Source organism: Eulemur rufifrons, chromosome 9 (genome assembly GCF_041146395.1).
Source record: "Eulemur rufifrons isolate Redbay chromosome 9, OSU_ERuf_1, whole genome shotgun sequence".
Lineage (NCBI taxonomy): Eukaryota > Metazoa > Chordata > Mammalia > Primates > Lemuridae > Eulemur > Eulemur rufifrons.
Genome location: NC_090991.1, coordinates 15,064,026 through 15,080,203, shown reverse-complemented (window position 1 = coordinate 15,080,203; position 16,178 = coordinate 15,064,026). Strand labels below are relative to the sequence as shown.

Below are 16,178 nucleotides of genomic sequence, written 5' to 3'. Positions count from 1 at the left end.
TAACTATAGAATTGTTTGCAGGACTAAATTTTTTATATATATATATATTTTTAATTTCTGAATGTTACGGGGGTACAAACGTTTAGATAACATATATTGCCTTTGTTCTGCCCAAGCCATAGCTGCAAGCACATCCATCCCCCAGTCTCCCAGACAGTGCACATCGCAACCATTAGCTGTGAATATACCCATCCCCTCCTCTGCCCCCCACCTGCTCAACACCCGATGAACGTTACTTCCACCTGTGCACATAGTGTTGATCAATTAGTACCAATTTCATGGTGAGTGCATGTGGTGCTTGTTTTTCCATTCTTATGATACTTAGGAGAATGGGCTCCAGCTCCACCCAGGATAATACAAGAGATGTTAGTTCACCACTGTTTTTTGTGGCTGAGTAGAGCTCCATGGTATACATATACCACATTTTATTAATCCACTCATGTATTGACGGGCAGTTACACTGTTTCCACACCTTTGCAATTGCGAACTGTGCTGCTATAAACATTTGAGCGCAGATGTCTTTATTATAGAATGTCTTTTTTTCCTTTGAGTAGATGCCCAGTAATGGGACTGCTGGATCAAATGGTAATTCTACTTTAAGCTCTTTGAGGTATCTCCATATTACTTTCCATAGAGGTTGTACTAGTTTGCAGTCCCAAGGACTAACTTTTTTTTTCTTGAAAAAGTTAGGTCTACCAAAAAATCTCACTGGCCACTCCTTTGCCACAGTGAGTTACTAGAAAAGAGAAATGAATTTCTGCCTGCCCTTCATTCGACAAATGTTTGAGTGCTAACTTTATTCCTATCAGCTTCCTGAAAAGCTACTGTCAGGCATCTTCGGGGCTATTGATTTCCTGATTATAATGCCACGGTAACCCACAGGCACTTCTTGGGCATGGTCAGGGTGGGCAAGCTCTCCAAAGCAGTGTGGACTTGGCATTCTTTCCCACTAACGCACCTGAACCACATGGTCACCAGTGGTGAAACAGCAACCCGAGTTCAGACCTAGAGAATCCTGCAACCTTCTGACCAGGATGGGGTCCGGATTACTGCTACACATCCAGTGGAAGGGAGCAATCATCCCCACCTTCTGTCTCTTCAGTTTGAAACCACAAGCAGCAGTGTAAGTCAGTCCATAATTCATTTGTCAGCCTGGAGAGGTCTGGTAGAAAAAAGTAGTTTCTTTTCAGGCTTGCTAACAAATAGAATAACTCAGAAAGGAGGCACATGTGTTCTAAAGTCATTACTACAAGTTTGATTTTATTAGTAGTGTTTGGTCAGTGAGTCTGCCAAGAGTATGGAATGAAAGCCAGAGAATAAGGACTGGAAAACTGGTAGAAAACAAATTTAGAGTTGTTATCCCAGGAAGAAACTGCTCAACAATAAAATGGCTCCATATTTACTTCCCAATTCACAATTCATATTCCACCAGTTTTAACGAAGGATGTGCAGAAGCTAGATACCATAAGTGGAATTGTGTGTCTCTAGAGGTAAGCAGCCTTACTGATTTCTTGCTTTATAATTATTTTTCAATTACAATACAACTACTAAGAGTTTAAGTTCCCACTGGAGTGGTGCACAACATTTCATTACTGCTAGAAACCATAGGAATGTTCCAGGGAAACAGACTCTCATCATTTAGTGAGGTGGAATCTCGCCAAAACCCCAGGCTAACATCCAGATGCCTGCAGATCAGCTAAAATCCTTTTAAGGGACTTGCACTCTCCAGATACTAGTTTTAAGTCTTTTCTGGGAACTGGGAGTTTTTATTGGAGGACAGTTAACTACTGCAGGAAACAGTCATCAAAATAGGTGAGTGTCTCTCTCCAACTGCAATGCTTTTGGAGTCTTCCCACCCCTTGTACACTAGGCTTGGGACTGTCAGGAAAGTCCTGTGTTTCCTGACGACAGCTCAGCAGTGACAGAACCCCTTTAACTTATCTTCCGTGGGCTCCTTTCCTGGTGAAGTCCTCTTGGGATCCTACACTGAAGGTCCCACAGGGATGGGTGGCAAATCCAATAAACAGGATTTCATCTTTCGGAGCTCCTGGATATCATCATGCCAAGGGCCATAGTGCACTGAGAGAACCTTTTCTGCCTTTTGTATTGTGTTCAGAGCTTCAGGTATTGCAAACCTGAACCAGACAGAAGAAGAGGAGTCAGTTCACTCATTCAGTTCAGCAAACACTGATTGAGAGCCTACTCATACATGGTGAAGAATAGTTATACAAGATCACTTCTGTCCTCAAGGATCTTATAATATAGTACACAAACACACTGCAAGGCAGAGTTTGAGAAAAAAGTTATTAAAAAGTATAGACTCCAGGATCCTGGGAAAAACAGGCAGATCTCAAAGCTTTTATCTGATATTTACCCCAAGGTTTACACTGCAGTCTTCATCTTTGGGTAACCAAATTGACCCCTGACCTAACACGGCAGCCCTTTTATCTCTCTCTGGCCAAATGCACTGCCTCTCTGTCTTCAGTATCAGGTCCACCCACCATTCGCAATCTTAGATTTAAGCTTCAAACACTTTCTCATACCAATGTACACCAGTGGCAGTTTTACCAAGGCTGGAGGTATTCTATCCAGAAATACTGAATTATGACTTCCCAAATGACCTCAGTAGCAAAAGGGGATGAAGCATCGGCCCATCAACCTGCTGTCCTTTCCTTTTAACCTTTAAGGCACGGTTTCTCAACCTTGACACTATTAACATTTTGGGCCAGATATATCTTTGCTGTAGGGCGGCTGCCCTGTGCATTGTAGGATGTTTAGTAGCACCTCTGGCCTCTACCCACTAGATGCCAGTAGCACCTCCCTTTCCACATCATGACAATCAAAAAGATTTCCAGACAGTGTCAAATGTCACCCGGAGTCAAAATCACTCCGGGTTGAAACAAATGCTTTAAAAGGAATAGGATGCAAACTAGGGAGGGGGCAGAGACCCTGGAGTTGAGGGTGCTGGGAATGAGAGAGCCAAGAGGTCTGATTAGCCAGAGAGGAATGAGAAGGATGTTCTGCTGGTGGGCAGGTGGGACTCCCTGGCAAGTTCTCCCTGGGAAACTCACTTCAGATCTAAGAGCTTTTCCCACTCTCAGGAGGAAATTCTCAAGCTTTAACTGTCAGCAAAACAGAAGGCAAAGGTCCCTCCTAAAGAGGAAATAAAAAAGTTTCAACATGTTTAAAAGCACTATAGAAAAAAGTAACACACGGAAGGGCCTGGTAAAAGAAAGAACAGTATATGCCCTGGCAAAGCGACAGGAAAGAGAAAGACTTACCCACTGAAAAAGATCTGGGCCAGTTTGAAAAGCTCATGGCCCATTTCAACACTGCATGGCCCGTGGCGAACCTCAACCACCTGGAGACTCTTCTGTAGATGGGTAGCTGACTTCTGCCAGTCCCCTGTGAGAAGAGAAAAATTGCATTCAAGAAAAGAACTGCAATCACCTAAAAATGAACATTTTCAGGCTAAGGAAAGCTGAAGAGCAAGGAGAGCAGCCTCAGTTTAGACAGAGAGATAACTAATCAGACAAGGCCGGGACTGTGACAAAACACAGGGCAGACTTGTTCCTGACAGCAGACAATGAAAACACGTGCCATACCTAAGGCAGCATAGGCCCGGGCCAGGCCATCCTCAATTTCTCCTACCATGGTGTGTTCTGCCGACAGGAAGCTCTCAGCATCGTGCCGGCACCCCAACAACCGCCCAATGGCTTGCTCTGTCAAGTCAAAGGAAAAACAGCTCGCTGTAGACACAAACCTGGTTCTAGAAATGAGAACCCAGGTCTCAGATTCTATCTCAGTTGGGCTGAATGTAGAAACTCCCCTTTATCTCTCTGGGTTGTCACCAACACAGTGTCTGTTCCCATAAAGCTATTGTTCTCTTACGTTTTCTCTTTCAAGAGAAAAAGGTGCTAGGTGAGGCCTCACCACATTTACCCTGGGTTTCCAACATCAGCTTTCTAACACAACCACTCCTGCATTCTACTTATGGTCAGTTATTTCTCTTGACCCCGAAATCTAAGCTAAAGGTCAACTTTCATAAAGTAAGCAAAATAAATTCCCACAATGTCAAGCTCTAAGGCAGAGTTTTCAGGGGCAATGGGGAGTTTCACAACTCCCTTCCTAAAAAAACTGAGTACTTATATCAATCGGGCACATGAACCACTACTTTCTAGAAGAGACGGGCTCTGATGAGGGCAGAACTACCTTTCTAGAAGTCACGTCATTAGGCCCTGGAATTAAAATAAATGACACTGAACTTCTGGGACTGCATAAAGCTCGTGGATGTCAGCGATAACCCTTGAGTGGCCAGGGATACTTTAACTTAGTATCTGATACATAAGAAAACAACAGCTTAAATCATCTGCCCCTGTTCAAGGACACCACAGGAAGCGAGCTGGTTAGGGTTTGGTCTCACTGGCCTATATAGCCATCTTGTGGCTGGTATGGGGATAATTAAATTCAATTCTTCAAATTCTTCAACCATTACTGAGAATCCACGAGTCCAAGGGGCTATCAGAATGAATAAAAGGAGGAGCTGGAGGACCAAAGCAGGGAGCCAGTCTCACCTAGTTTACCATTTCTGAGAAGCTTCTGGGCCATCTCAACCTGCTGCTGAAGGTCTTGTAACCGAGAAACGAGGTGGTCCCTGCTGATGGATTCTGTGCAAGATCTGTTGCCACAGCTCAGCACGTCATCTCCCTGTGGAAGTCAGTTTTATCTTTATTCCTCTGTCAGAGTTGGTGCATGTGCTTATATTGAGCAGTAGTTTCTGAGCCCATGGGGGAAAGAGCCTCCTGCCATAATACATACATCATAACCAAAGCTGACTAGATCTGGTTTGATAGCAGCAATTCTAATGAAGGCAGTAGCTGATTCTACCTGAGATTTAATTTTTTGGAACAGAAGAAGTGGTATAGTCCACAATTTCTTTCCATTTCTATAGTCCCTCTCTTTATTCTCTTTGGAGCCAGGACTTTGGATGACAAACACATTTCTAGTGGTTATGAAAAAGTCATAGGAAAACCAATAGAAAAAGGTGCTAGGTGAGATCTCCCCACATTTGACTTTCGGTTTGTAACTTCTGCTTCTCACACAACCAGTTCTGCATTCCACTAATGGTTCCCCCAAGAGAATATTATACCCTTTGACAGAGGAGAAAACCTCTGAGGTGGACATTTGCTGTGTTTCAGATGCCAGTATCCATTTCCTCATTTGGTAGCAGCAACCTAATTTCTCCTGAGGATCCTTTCTCACCCTCCCACGCTCAGTGCCCTAAAGCTGAGGGGGTGGCATGTGGCTCTGATTTTCCTCCAGCCAGTTATTGGGTCAATGAAACACAGTAACATTTCTGCCCAGACTGCTGTTAGAGTGGCACATGTCTTTACCCTCCTGGCAGGAGGACAGGAGGCTGGGGCTGCTGGCAGCCATCTTGCCACCACAGAGGGAAGTCTGTCTGAGGATGGGGCTAACACAGAAAAAATGGAGTTGAAAGAGATGGACAGAAAAACTGGGTCCTGGCCAGGCGTGGTGGCTCATGCCTGTAATCCTAACACTCTGGGAGGCCAGGGCAGGAGGATCGCTTGAGCTTAGGAGTTCAAGACCACCCTGAACAAGAGCGAGAACCCATCTCTACTAAAAATAGAAATAAATTAGCTGGACAACTAAAAATATATATACAAAAAATTAGCTGGGCATGGTGGCGCATGCCTGTAGTCCCAGATACTTGGGAGGCCAAGGCGGGAGGATCGTTTGAGTTCAGGAGTTCAAGACCAGCCTGAGCAAGAGCAAGACCCCGTCTCTACTAATCTACTAAAAATAGAAAAATTAGCTGGGCATGGTGGCAAGAGCCTATAGTCCCAGCTACTCAGGAGGCTGAGGCAGGAGGATCACTTGAGCCCAGGGGTTTGAGGTTTCTGTGAGCTAGGCTGATGCCATGGCACTCACCTGGGCAACAGAGTGAGAGTCTGTCTCAAAAAAAAAAAAAAAAAAATTTGGGTTGGGTGACATTATCTGAGCCCCTGGATCAAGCTGCATCTGAAGTAGCCTTGCCCTGGGTCTTTTCTTTTTTTTTTTTTTTTTTTTTTTTTTTTTTTATTTTTTTTATTTTTTTATTTATTTATTTTTTTTTACAGAATCAAAGAGTCTAACAGTATATCTTGTTAGATACAGTATGTCCTCATAATGTATACATTATTTCTTGTACAATGATATGAAATAATATGGGAAATATTCATGATAAATTATTAAGTGAACAGTGCAAGTTAAAAACAATAGTTTCATATTTTTTTCCCCCACCCCCCCTAGGTCTTTTCAATGACTTACTTGAGCAAATAAAATCCAGTCTTCCCCCCCCCACCCCCAAACCAGTTTAGGTGTGATCTTCTGTCATTTGCAAGAGAAATATTACAAAATCCAACCTTTCCTTGTGGTTCCTTTGGAGGGGTAACCAATGTGTGGGGATGATTGGCTAAAATGACAGTGATATTACTGTACTTGGCTCCTTTAAGTCCCTGATGGCTTCCTCCTAAAAATTTATCACCTTTGGGCTGGAAAACTGACCTTGAGGACAAGTAGAGAAGAGAGATTTACCTGCATGGGTGCTCTGCAACTGTTACAACAGAATGCTTCCCACCTGGGCCCTGCAGCCATTCTGTGTGCCTCAGTTTGGCAAGCTGGACAGGTGCAGTCAAAGAAATACTGAGACCTCAGCTTCCGTTGCCTTTCAGCAACACCCATCCGGCTCTCATGAGGCCCTGGAGAGAGATCACACTCAGCTAATATTTAAAGCAAGAGAGAGTCAAACACTACTTAAAAACCTTCAGCTTAACAGAGGGCCTGGACAATTATTTATCATGTGATAGCTTAACCTTTACTCAAACATTTGTGGAACCGGATACTAAAATAAGCTTCCAAGTTGCTGAGACAGGAAGAAAAAGAAGCCAAGAAGTTGTTCCTAGCTCATTTTCAGAATAGGAAGTTTACAGGGATTAACCAGTGAGAAACAGAGTGTAGCCACAATAGGGCCCTAGTAAGAGGGTCTTTCTCTTTTTTTTTGGCCTAAGTATGCACAGTCTCTTCCAAGAAACAAACCCTAGACAGGTGAAGTCACCTGCTCAGTGGCTTGCTCATTCCTGTCCACCCTGTCCTTTTCTGCTGGTGAAGGGCAGGACAGCAGTGACGAGAGATGGCTCACCATAGCAGTGGAGAATCTCTTGCCCTTTTCTGATCTGCTGTGATGCCCGAATGGTGGCGACAGTGCTAATGAAGGACACGCTGGTGTTGGGGCTGCAGGAGTGGTTCAGGAGGCTGACCACAGGGAAGACGCCTGTGGCAAGGCGCACCTGCCTGCTGTCAGTAATGATGTTCTCTTTAGATCCTGAAAGTGCAAGAGGAAAAAGGAAAGACGTGTCAGGAGATGAGCTGGGCAGCTGGGCCTGAAGCCCATCTGAGTCATGGCTCCGCAGCCGGATCCAATGTAAATTAGATGGAACATGACTCACAGCAAGCTCTGGTCCCCAGGAAGCAAGGTGAATGAACACACAAAAAGTCCACCAGAATCCTGGAACCTAACCATTGTGTCTCTATACCACAAAAAAATCCAAAGATCAGAATTTATTAAAAGAATAACAAAAAAAGGAATTATCAGCAGGGGGCTTTCTAGAGAGGTAGTTTCAGTGTTCAGGAGGGAGGACAGAAACCAGAGAAGTTGTTGAGATTATTTCCCAAAGACTTTTATAGCCCAAGTGCTTTTGTTTACCTGGTCTTTGGTTGGTTAATAGAACAAGTGACCTAGTTACTATCCCAAACTTTATGTATTTAAGCAGGCTTAAATATATTTTTAAAGGCCGGGCGCGGTGGCTCACGCCTGTAATCCTAGCTCTCTGGGAGGCCGAGGTGGGCGGATCGTTTGAGCTCAGGAGTTCGAGACCAGCCTGAGCAAGAGCGAGACCCCATCTCTACTAAAAATAGAAAGAATTATATGGACAGCTAAAAATATATATAGAAAAAATTAGCCGGGCATGGTGGTACATGCCTGTAGTCCCAGCTACTCGGGAGGCTGAGACAGGAGGATCGCTTGAGCCCAGGAGTTTGAGGTTGCTGTGAGCTAGGCTGACGCCACGGCACTCACTCTAGCCCGGGCAACAGAGTGAGACTCTGTCTCAAAAAAAAAAAAAAAAAAAAATATATTTTTAAAAAATGTATTTAATGCATTTCCCACCTTTCCGGGAAATCAATCAGCAGCAGTTCTCATTGAAGAAAACTCTCTGTACTAGCTTTACTCAAGACAGTCTCATGTCCCAAACAGTCTCTTTGAAACACAATTAGCCAGCAGCTTAACTTTTGATTGAAAATTGTTAAGGAAGAAAAAAAAAGGCCCCTAAGCAGCGATGGTTTCTGCACCCAAACTCACACACTTAATTCATATGTGAGTGTTTTGTACTCATGTGCAGGCCTATTTGTTCTTGTTTTAGACACATTTCTAACTAGCTTGGTTATTCAGTTTCTGAGGCCACAATAGTCCAAATGCCGAGAACTAATAAGGGGAGAAGACAAGAGACAGATTTTTCTGACAATGGCAAAGAGACAGGTGACAGACTGGGGAAGGCGGCAGAAAACTCATATAACAACATCAGCCTGAGGGCAAATGAAAACACTGGTACCACTCAAGTTTTACTACACTTGCAAAGTTTCACTTAACCAGAGGCTCTAGACTGACGGCATATCTGTATGGGATTCCTTCTGAGACAGGGTCTCGCTCGGTCACCCGGGTTAGAGTGCACTGATGTCATCATAGATCATCATAGCTCACTATAACCTCAAACTCCTGGGCTCAAGGGATCCTCCTGCTTCAGCTGGGACCACAGGCATGCACATCATGCCTGGCTAACTTTTTAATTTTTTATAGACACGAGGTCTTGCTAGGCTGGTCTCGAACTCCAGGGCTCAAGTGAACGTCATGCCTTGTCCTCCCAAAGTTCTGGAATTACAGGCATGAGCCACTGCGCCAGGCCTGCATGGGTTTTTGCAATAGCCAAACATAGGAATATGTACAGTATAGACAACCTTGGACATCCAGAAAGGATTAAATTATATTCAGTAGCCCCAGTTTAAGTATGAAGAAAATCGTATTTCCAACAGAATAGGTTGAAAATGGAAAGGTATTGGTACTTAAAGGAAAACACTTAGTTTTCTGAAAAACTGGAAAACCATCAGATAATTGTGGTATCACCGTATATATGCCAGGAATCTCAATAAACCATTCACCAAAGAAGTAAGTAGTCTAGGTACAAATGTAATGAATAAATAAAATATCATGAACTATCACATGAAAACGCTCTATAAAGGAAAACATTAAATATAGGAATAACGTCTCTCTGCAGACAATTCTATTATCTGTTGCTATGAAGGACAAGAATAGAACAAGTAAATATGATTCACAGGGAAACCAAATGACTCAATTTTCATCAATAATTCTACAAATTGTATTAAAATCTTTCATCAGAGCTTCTCGTAAGTGCTTAACTGATTTTGTTTCCTCTCCTTTCCCCCTTGTCCAATGCCTACCTTCTGGTACATGTGCTAATGAGCTGTGAAAATGCTAAAAGGTAGGCAGCAGGAAGGAGCAGTACAGGGCATGAACAATTTGTAGTCTGAATAATCAGCCTCTGCATAATTAAAAGTTGACTTGCATTCCCAACTACTGATAACTGGCAATCTATATTAGAACAGTTGCTAAAATTTTCCCAGAAAAAATTATCACAATACGGTGAGTAATGTCAGCTTTGTGAATTATTTATAGATTATCCTCTACCAGGAGCAGGCCCAGGAACTAAGTGGGGTGTTTATATCACAGTTGAATATTTCTCTAATCATTTCTAAAAAATTAAGTATTGATTTTTAAAAATTACTCAATATTTTGTATTAATCATCTATTAGAAGAGATAATAGAAAGTGAGAATATGTATGTACCTCATCAACCAAATTTAATGTTGACATTTTGTATTTAAAAAAAAAGGGAGTGATTCTTTATGAAATGTGTACCTCGGTAATATCCCTAGTGCATTCAAAATGGGATTCAAGTAAAGAAAAAAAGGATTCATTCACAATACTTCCAGAATATACTTACTCTGGTATGTATATTTTGCAAAATGAGACATTTGTATATGTGTGAAGTAATCAAGGACCCAAACTAAAGATGGATTCCTTGGTTGCTGAAAAGTGAAAGCAGAGGGCAGTGAACTGATGTGGAGCAACACAGAACCTTATTAAGCCCTGACATGACATGAATCCAGAGAGATAGGAATGTACCATTCCCACTAAGATGGAATCACATATATCAAGGTCTAGGATATCATCAGTGGCCAATTCTGTCCCTTGAGATAAGTACCAGTGAGAGGTTTCTGAGGAATTTTGATTAAATAGGATTTATGCAAAGATAATAACATACATTTTTATAGGTTTTTGTCAAAGTTTATCCTAGTTAACACTTTAATCCTTCTTCTGTGCTACTAATGAAACAGCTGCTAATGAAATTCAATGAGAACACTAAATTGGGAGGTGTTGGAACCCCAAAGATATAATAAAAAGGAATATAACAAGATTAGAAATATGAGCAGACTAAAACAAAATTAGATTGAATTAAAAAATGAAAGAGAACATTGCTGGTGGGTACGTAACTGGTACAACTTTCTTGGAGGGCAATTTTGCAAAATGTATCAAATGCCTTAAAAATGTTCATAGAAAAGTGTTCTTATCATTTGTATTATTTTTATTATTAAAAAACTAATTGAAACTACAAAAGGAATATATGGTAATCAGACAAAGTTTAAATACTGAAAATTACAATCATTTATAATCCTATCAAGCAAATAGAACATTTTGTCTTTTACACCCTAACCTAAAATGCATATAATTAAAAAACAAAACAACTCTGCCAATGTGATAGGCAAAGAAATGGCATTTGTTTTAATTACTAGAGAGAGGTTAGAGATGGACCATTTTTATTACTATTTTGATAAAGTGCTTGCTCATGTATACTTTTAATAGCTTTATGGAGATATAATCTACCATAAAATTCACCTTCATTAAGCGCACAATTCAATGATTTTTTTTTTTTTTTTGGGAAATGTACATAGTTGTGAACCATAGATGTGGCAACCATTACCACATCCAGTTTTAGAACATTTTCATCACTACGTATGTTTTTAAAAGTTGATTTTAAGACTTGTATAGTTGCTAGAGATGTTCCCTCATTTTGTCTTTCACATCTTCATTTTTGTTTATGAGGGTTTTTTTTTTTTTGTGGGGGTGTTAAAACAAGCACAATTTTGTTTATTCACGACTCTGTATGCCAGCAATATTGGCTGAGCTCAATTGAATATTTTTTTCTGCTGGTTTTTTGCCTGGGGATTACTCATGTGATTGCATTCATCTGGTACATGGTCTTTTTTTTTTTTTTTTTTTTGAGACAGAGTCTCACTCTGTTGCCCAGGCTAGAGTGAGTGCCATGACGTCAGCCTAGCTCACAGCAACCTCAAACTCCTGAGCTCAAGGGATCCTCCTGTCTCAGCCTCCCGAGTAGCTGGGACTACAGGCATGTGCCACCATGCCCGGCTAATTTTTTCTATATATATTTTTAGCTGTCTATATAATTTCTTTCTATTTTTAGTAGAGATGCGGTCTCGCTCTTGCTCAGGCTGGTCTCGAACTCCTGAGCTCAAACGATCCGCCCACCTCGGCCTCCCAGAGTGCTAGGATTACAGGCGTGAGCCACCGCGCCCGGCCTGGTACATGGTCTTTTATCAAGGAGGATAGCCCAGGCTTGTTCACATGGCTACCCTATCATTCCAAGAAGGTGACAGTGGAAGCTGCTAGGGCTCTTAAAGCTGAAGTTACACAACATCACTTCTGGAGTCCATTCATCAAAGCAAGTTACAGGGCTAGCACAGATTCAACGGAGGGGAAAGAGACTCCACCTCTTGATGAGATGGAAAGCAACGTCAAGTTGCAAAGAGGCAAACAGGGATAGAAGAAACTGTAGTGGTCATCTTTGCAAACAGATGCTTTGCGGCTTATCCGGTCCCTCGCTGGACGGATGAGAATACAGAGACACACAGAGATCAGAAAATCAGGTCTTCTGCCCCCCATCCAATGTTTTCATTCTTCCAAGGACTTCTTTCACCTGCATTCTCTATCTTCTTCACCCATTATGGTGCTTTTGATATGTGGTACTTAGCTATCTTTTAATTACTTAAATTTGGTATTATATAGTACTTTAAAAAGCCTCTTCCACCCTAAGACTATATAAATGTTCACTTACGTTTTTCTCGGGATTTTATGTTTTAATTTTTAAATATTTCACTTTTAATGATAAGAAAGAATCTAATACTTTTTTGGGGGGCTGCCATCAGTTCCACATTGTTTTTAATTATCGTAACAATGCTTTAATGCTGGTATGAAATCTGATAGCACCATTACCCTTCAGTTCTCTAAAAAAATGGCTATTGTCACCCACTTTTTCAAGATGAACTTTAAAACACTGTCAAGTTCCAAGAAAAACCCAATTGTGATTTTACCTGAAATTGGATTAAAGTGATTAGGTTAATCCAGGGAAATTGCCATTTTTGCAGTGTTCAGTCTTTCTAATAAGAACATGGCATGTCTTTGTGGTTATCCAAGCCTTTTATATCCCACCAAATTAAAATACCTTTGCATTTCTAGGAAAAATCCTACTTGGTCACATATTATTCCTTTAATAAACTGCTAGATGTAACCTGGCAGCGAGTTATTCAGAGTTTCTACATCTATATTCACAAGTGAGACTGTCCATAGTCTTTTTTCTTGGCTTTGTAAAATGAGTAAGAAAGAGTTCCAGGTTTCCCAATGCTCTAGAACAGTTTATACAGTATAGAAATGATCTGTTCTTGAGAGAAATTTTTTCTGTTCTTTTCTTTTTTTAAATCATGGTTAAATCTGTTCAAGGTTTTAAAGAACTCACATGGAAAAGAGTGGGTCTGGCTTTTTTTTATGGAAATATTTTGATAACTTAATTCTTCTTCAATTATTGGTTTTTTTGAAGTGTCTTCCTCCTATTAGGACAATTTAGGTAAATCTGTATTTCTAAAAAGCTTGTCTAATATAGTCAATTTTAATAGTCTAAAATTGCATTAATTTTTTAAAATTTAAAAATGAATTTACATCATTGGCTGTATCCCCTCCATTGTTTCTAATTTTGTGGGGTTTTTCCTAAATAGATTTATTAATTAGATTTGTGAGGTCTTGGTCTGTATCAGGAGCCTGTAAACTGTGGCCCACGGGCTAAATCCTGCCTGCTGCCTGTTTTTGTACAGCCTGTGGTCTAAGAATGGCTTTTACAGTTTAAGTGGTTGAAAAAAAAATCAAAAGAATAATTCTCATGACGTGAAAAATTAAAAATGCAAATTTCAGTGTTCATAATAAAGTTTTATTGAAATCCAGCCCTGTTCATTCGTTTGTGTATTGTCTATGGCTGCTTTCATGTTACAATGGCAGAGTTGAATAGTTGCAAAAAGAGACCATATGGACTGGAAAGCCTAAATATTTACTATCTGGTTCTTTACAGAAAAAGTGTGTGATCCTTGATCTATAGGAAACAAGTTTTGATAGGTATATGTAGTAAATCCCTTAGTTTATTATGTTATCTTGGTTTCTAGACACTTAATATATTTGGTGAGTCAAAGTCAAGGGTGGTATATTAAAGTTTCTCACAATAATGGAGTTTTTGCCAGTTTTTCCTTGTATATGTAACCATTTTTGTCTTATAGATACAATCTCATTGATATTTTTTGCCCAAATACTGTCATTTTGTTACAGGAGTCACTATGTAAACAGAATGTAGTTGGATATTAATTTTCTTTATTTCATTTTTAACAACTCTAATAGGAGGGTTTAGTCCATTTATATTTACTATTATAGACTCATTTTTATTATTCTATCTTTTGCTCTATGAGCTGTTTTTTTAAAAAGTTTTTTTCCCTAGAGTTATGGGAAAAGTATACAACCCATTTAAAAATTTTCTTGTTTTTTTTCTTTTGAGACAGTCTCGATCTGTTGCCTGGGCTAGAGTGCCACGGGGTCAGCCTAGCTCACAGGCAACCTCAAACTCCTGGGCTCAAGCAATCCTCCTGCCTCAGCCTCCCAAGTAGCTGGGACTATAGGTATACACCACCATGCCCAGCTAATTTTTTTTTTCTATTTTTAGTTGTCCAGCTAATATTTTTCTATTTTTAGTAGAGATGGGGTCTCACTCTTACTCAGGCTGGTCTTGAACTACTGACCTCAAGTGATCCTCCTGCCTTGGCCTGCCAGAGTGCTTGGATTACAGGCATGAGCCACTGTGCCCAGCCTAAAATTTTCTAATATAATGTTACCACTGTGTGAGTAAGTGTTTTTAATTTAAAAAATTCAGGAAAGTTCAAAGAAGAAAGTAGCAATCACTCATATTTCTACTTTCACAATTAACCACCATTATGTTTTTTTTTTTTTTTTTTTTTTGAGACAGGGTCTCTCTCATTCTGTCTACTGGGCTAGAGCGCAGTGTTGCCATTATAGCTCACTGCAACTTCAAACTCCACGGATCAAGTGATCCTCCTGCCTCAGCCTTGTGAGTAGTTGGGACTATAGGGGCACGGCACCATGCCTGGCTAATTTTTCTATTTTTAGTAGAGATGGGGGTCTCACTCTCGCTCAAACTGGTCTCAAACTTCTGGCTTCAAGCAATTTTCCCACCTTGGCCTCCAAAAGTGCTAGGATTATAGGTGTGAGCCACTGCCTCAGGCCTACTGCTAAGATTTTGATATTTTTGTTTCTATTGTTTTTTTCTGTGTGTGTGTGTGTATGTATATACACATATATGTATATGTGTGTGTATATATATATATATATATATATATTTTTATAAATTTGCTCTAATTCTTTCTTTCTTTTTTTTTTTGAGACAGAGTCTCACTTTGTTACTCGGGCTAGAGTGCTGTGGCGTCAGCCTTGCTCACAGCAACCTCAAACTCCTGGGCTCAGGCAATTCTCCTGCCTCAGCCTCCTGAGTAGCTGGGACTACAGGCATGCACCACCATGCCTGGCTAACTTTTTATATATGTTTTTAGTTGTCCAGCTAATTTCTTTCTATTTTTAGTAGAGACGGGGTCTCGCTCTTGCTCAGGCTGGTCTCAAACTCCTGAGCTCAAACGATCCCCCCGCCTCGGCCTCCCAGAGTGCTAGGATTATAACCATGAGCCACCGTGCCCAGCCTTTCTGTGTATATTTTAAAAACACCACATAAACAATAAATTATGTATAAAATAGAACCTTATAGTTAAAGCCAAAGTCTCCAATCCTTCTTCTATCACCCCAAGTAGTATTATGCTATGTATATCTATTCTAGTTTTATTAGCCACAGAATATACAAGTATTCCTATAAATACTCTTACTATCCAAAAATTTACTCTTAATAACTTGCGAAAAATTTTACTCATAATTTGCTATGAAAAACAAAAACTGATTAAAATAAAATTTCATGCACATGGAGCAAAAACATTTAGGCTAATTAGGATGTTTCCCCACTGTAGGGTTAGGCCAATGGAGGAAAGTGAATGTAAAACTCCAACTTCTTTTGCCCACAGGCCCTGTCATTCTGCCTCAGAGATTCAGCTTGAGTTAGTGGTCACTGCTATTATTTACTGGGACAATAGTTTTTACAGTCCCCACAGCTACTGACATTTGCATCTTTTTTTACGTGTCATATTAAGTAGTTTAAAGGCAAGACGTATAATAGAATCAAGAGCTGGTAACCTTCTGTCATTTAATCTGGTAGCCCCATATATTTTTTTTTTATATTCAGAAGAAACAAAATGAGTATTTTTTTAAACACAAGTGAAAGCACCCAAGGGAAAACACAATTCTGGAAAACACTCAACAGATATATTTTAGAATGCAGCAATGGCCCAACGAGGCAAACGAAGGCAGAGAAGAAAACAGAGACTAACCTGAAATGTGATTTAGTGGTATTGTGGAACCAGGCCAGTGCTAATTTTAGATGTCCTGTGTGCTTTAGGGTGGGGAATAGAGTCTTGCCCCAAAACACTTCTTGTGAGATACCCATATACCATATAATCTGGCAGCTGAATTAAAATTAA

The 16,178-nt window shown here is 40.4% G+C and overlaps 1 protein-coding gene across 1 annotated transcript in view; it reads right to left on the bottom strand.

Moving 5' to 3' along the window:
• Nucleotides 1-87: 87 nt before the first annotated feature.
• The window catches only part of SMYD4 (SET and MYND domain containing 4), a 37,129-nt gene continuing 21,038 nt past the window's right edge, over nucleotides 88-16,178 (bottom strand). The window contains exons 6-11 of the mRNA XM_069482164.1: nucleotides 7,202-7,384; nucleotides 6,598-6,761; nucleotides 4,575-4,707; nucleotides 3,606-3,722; nucleotides 3,282-3,405; nucleotides 88-2,135 (exon numbers count right to left, since the gene is read on the bottom strand). Of these exons, the coding sequence (XP_069338265.1) occupies nucleotides 1,982-2,135; nucleotides 3,282-3,405; nucleotides 3,606-3,722; nucleotides 4,575-4,707; nucleotides 6,598-6,761; nucleotides 7,202-7,384 (875 nt within the window). The 3' untranslated portion in view covers nucleotides 88-1,981. The remainder of the gene's footprint in view (nucleotides 2,136-3,281; nucleotides 3,406-3,605; nucleotides 3,723-4,574; nucleotides 4,708-6,597; nucleotides 6,762-7,201; nucleotides 7,385-16,178) is intronic.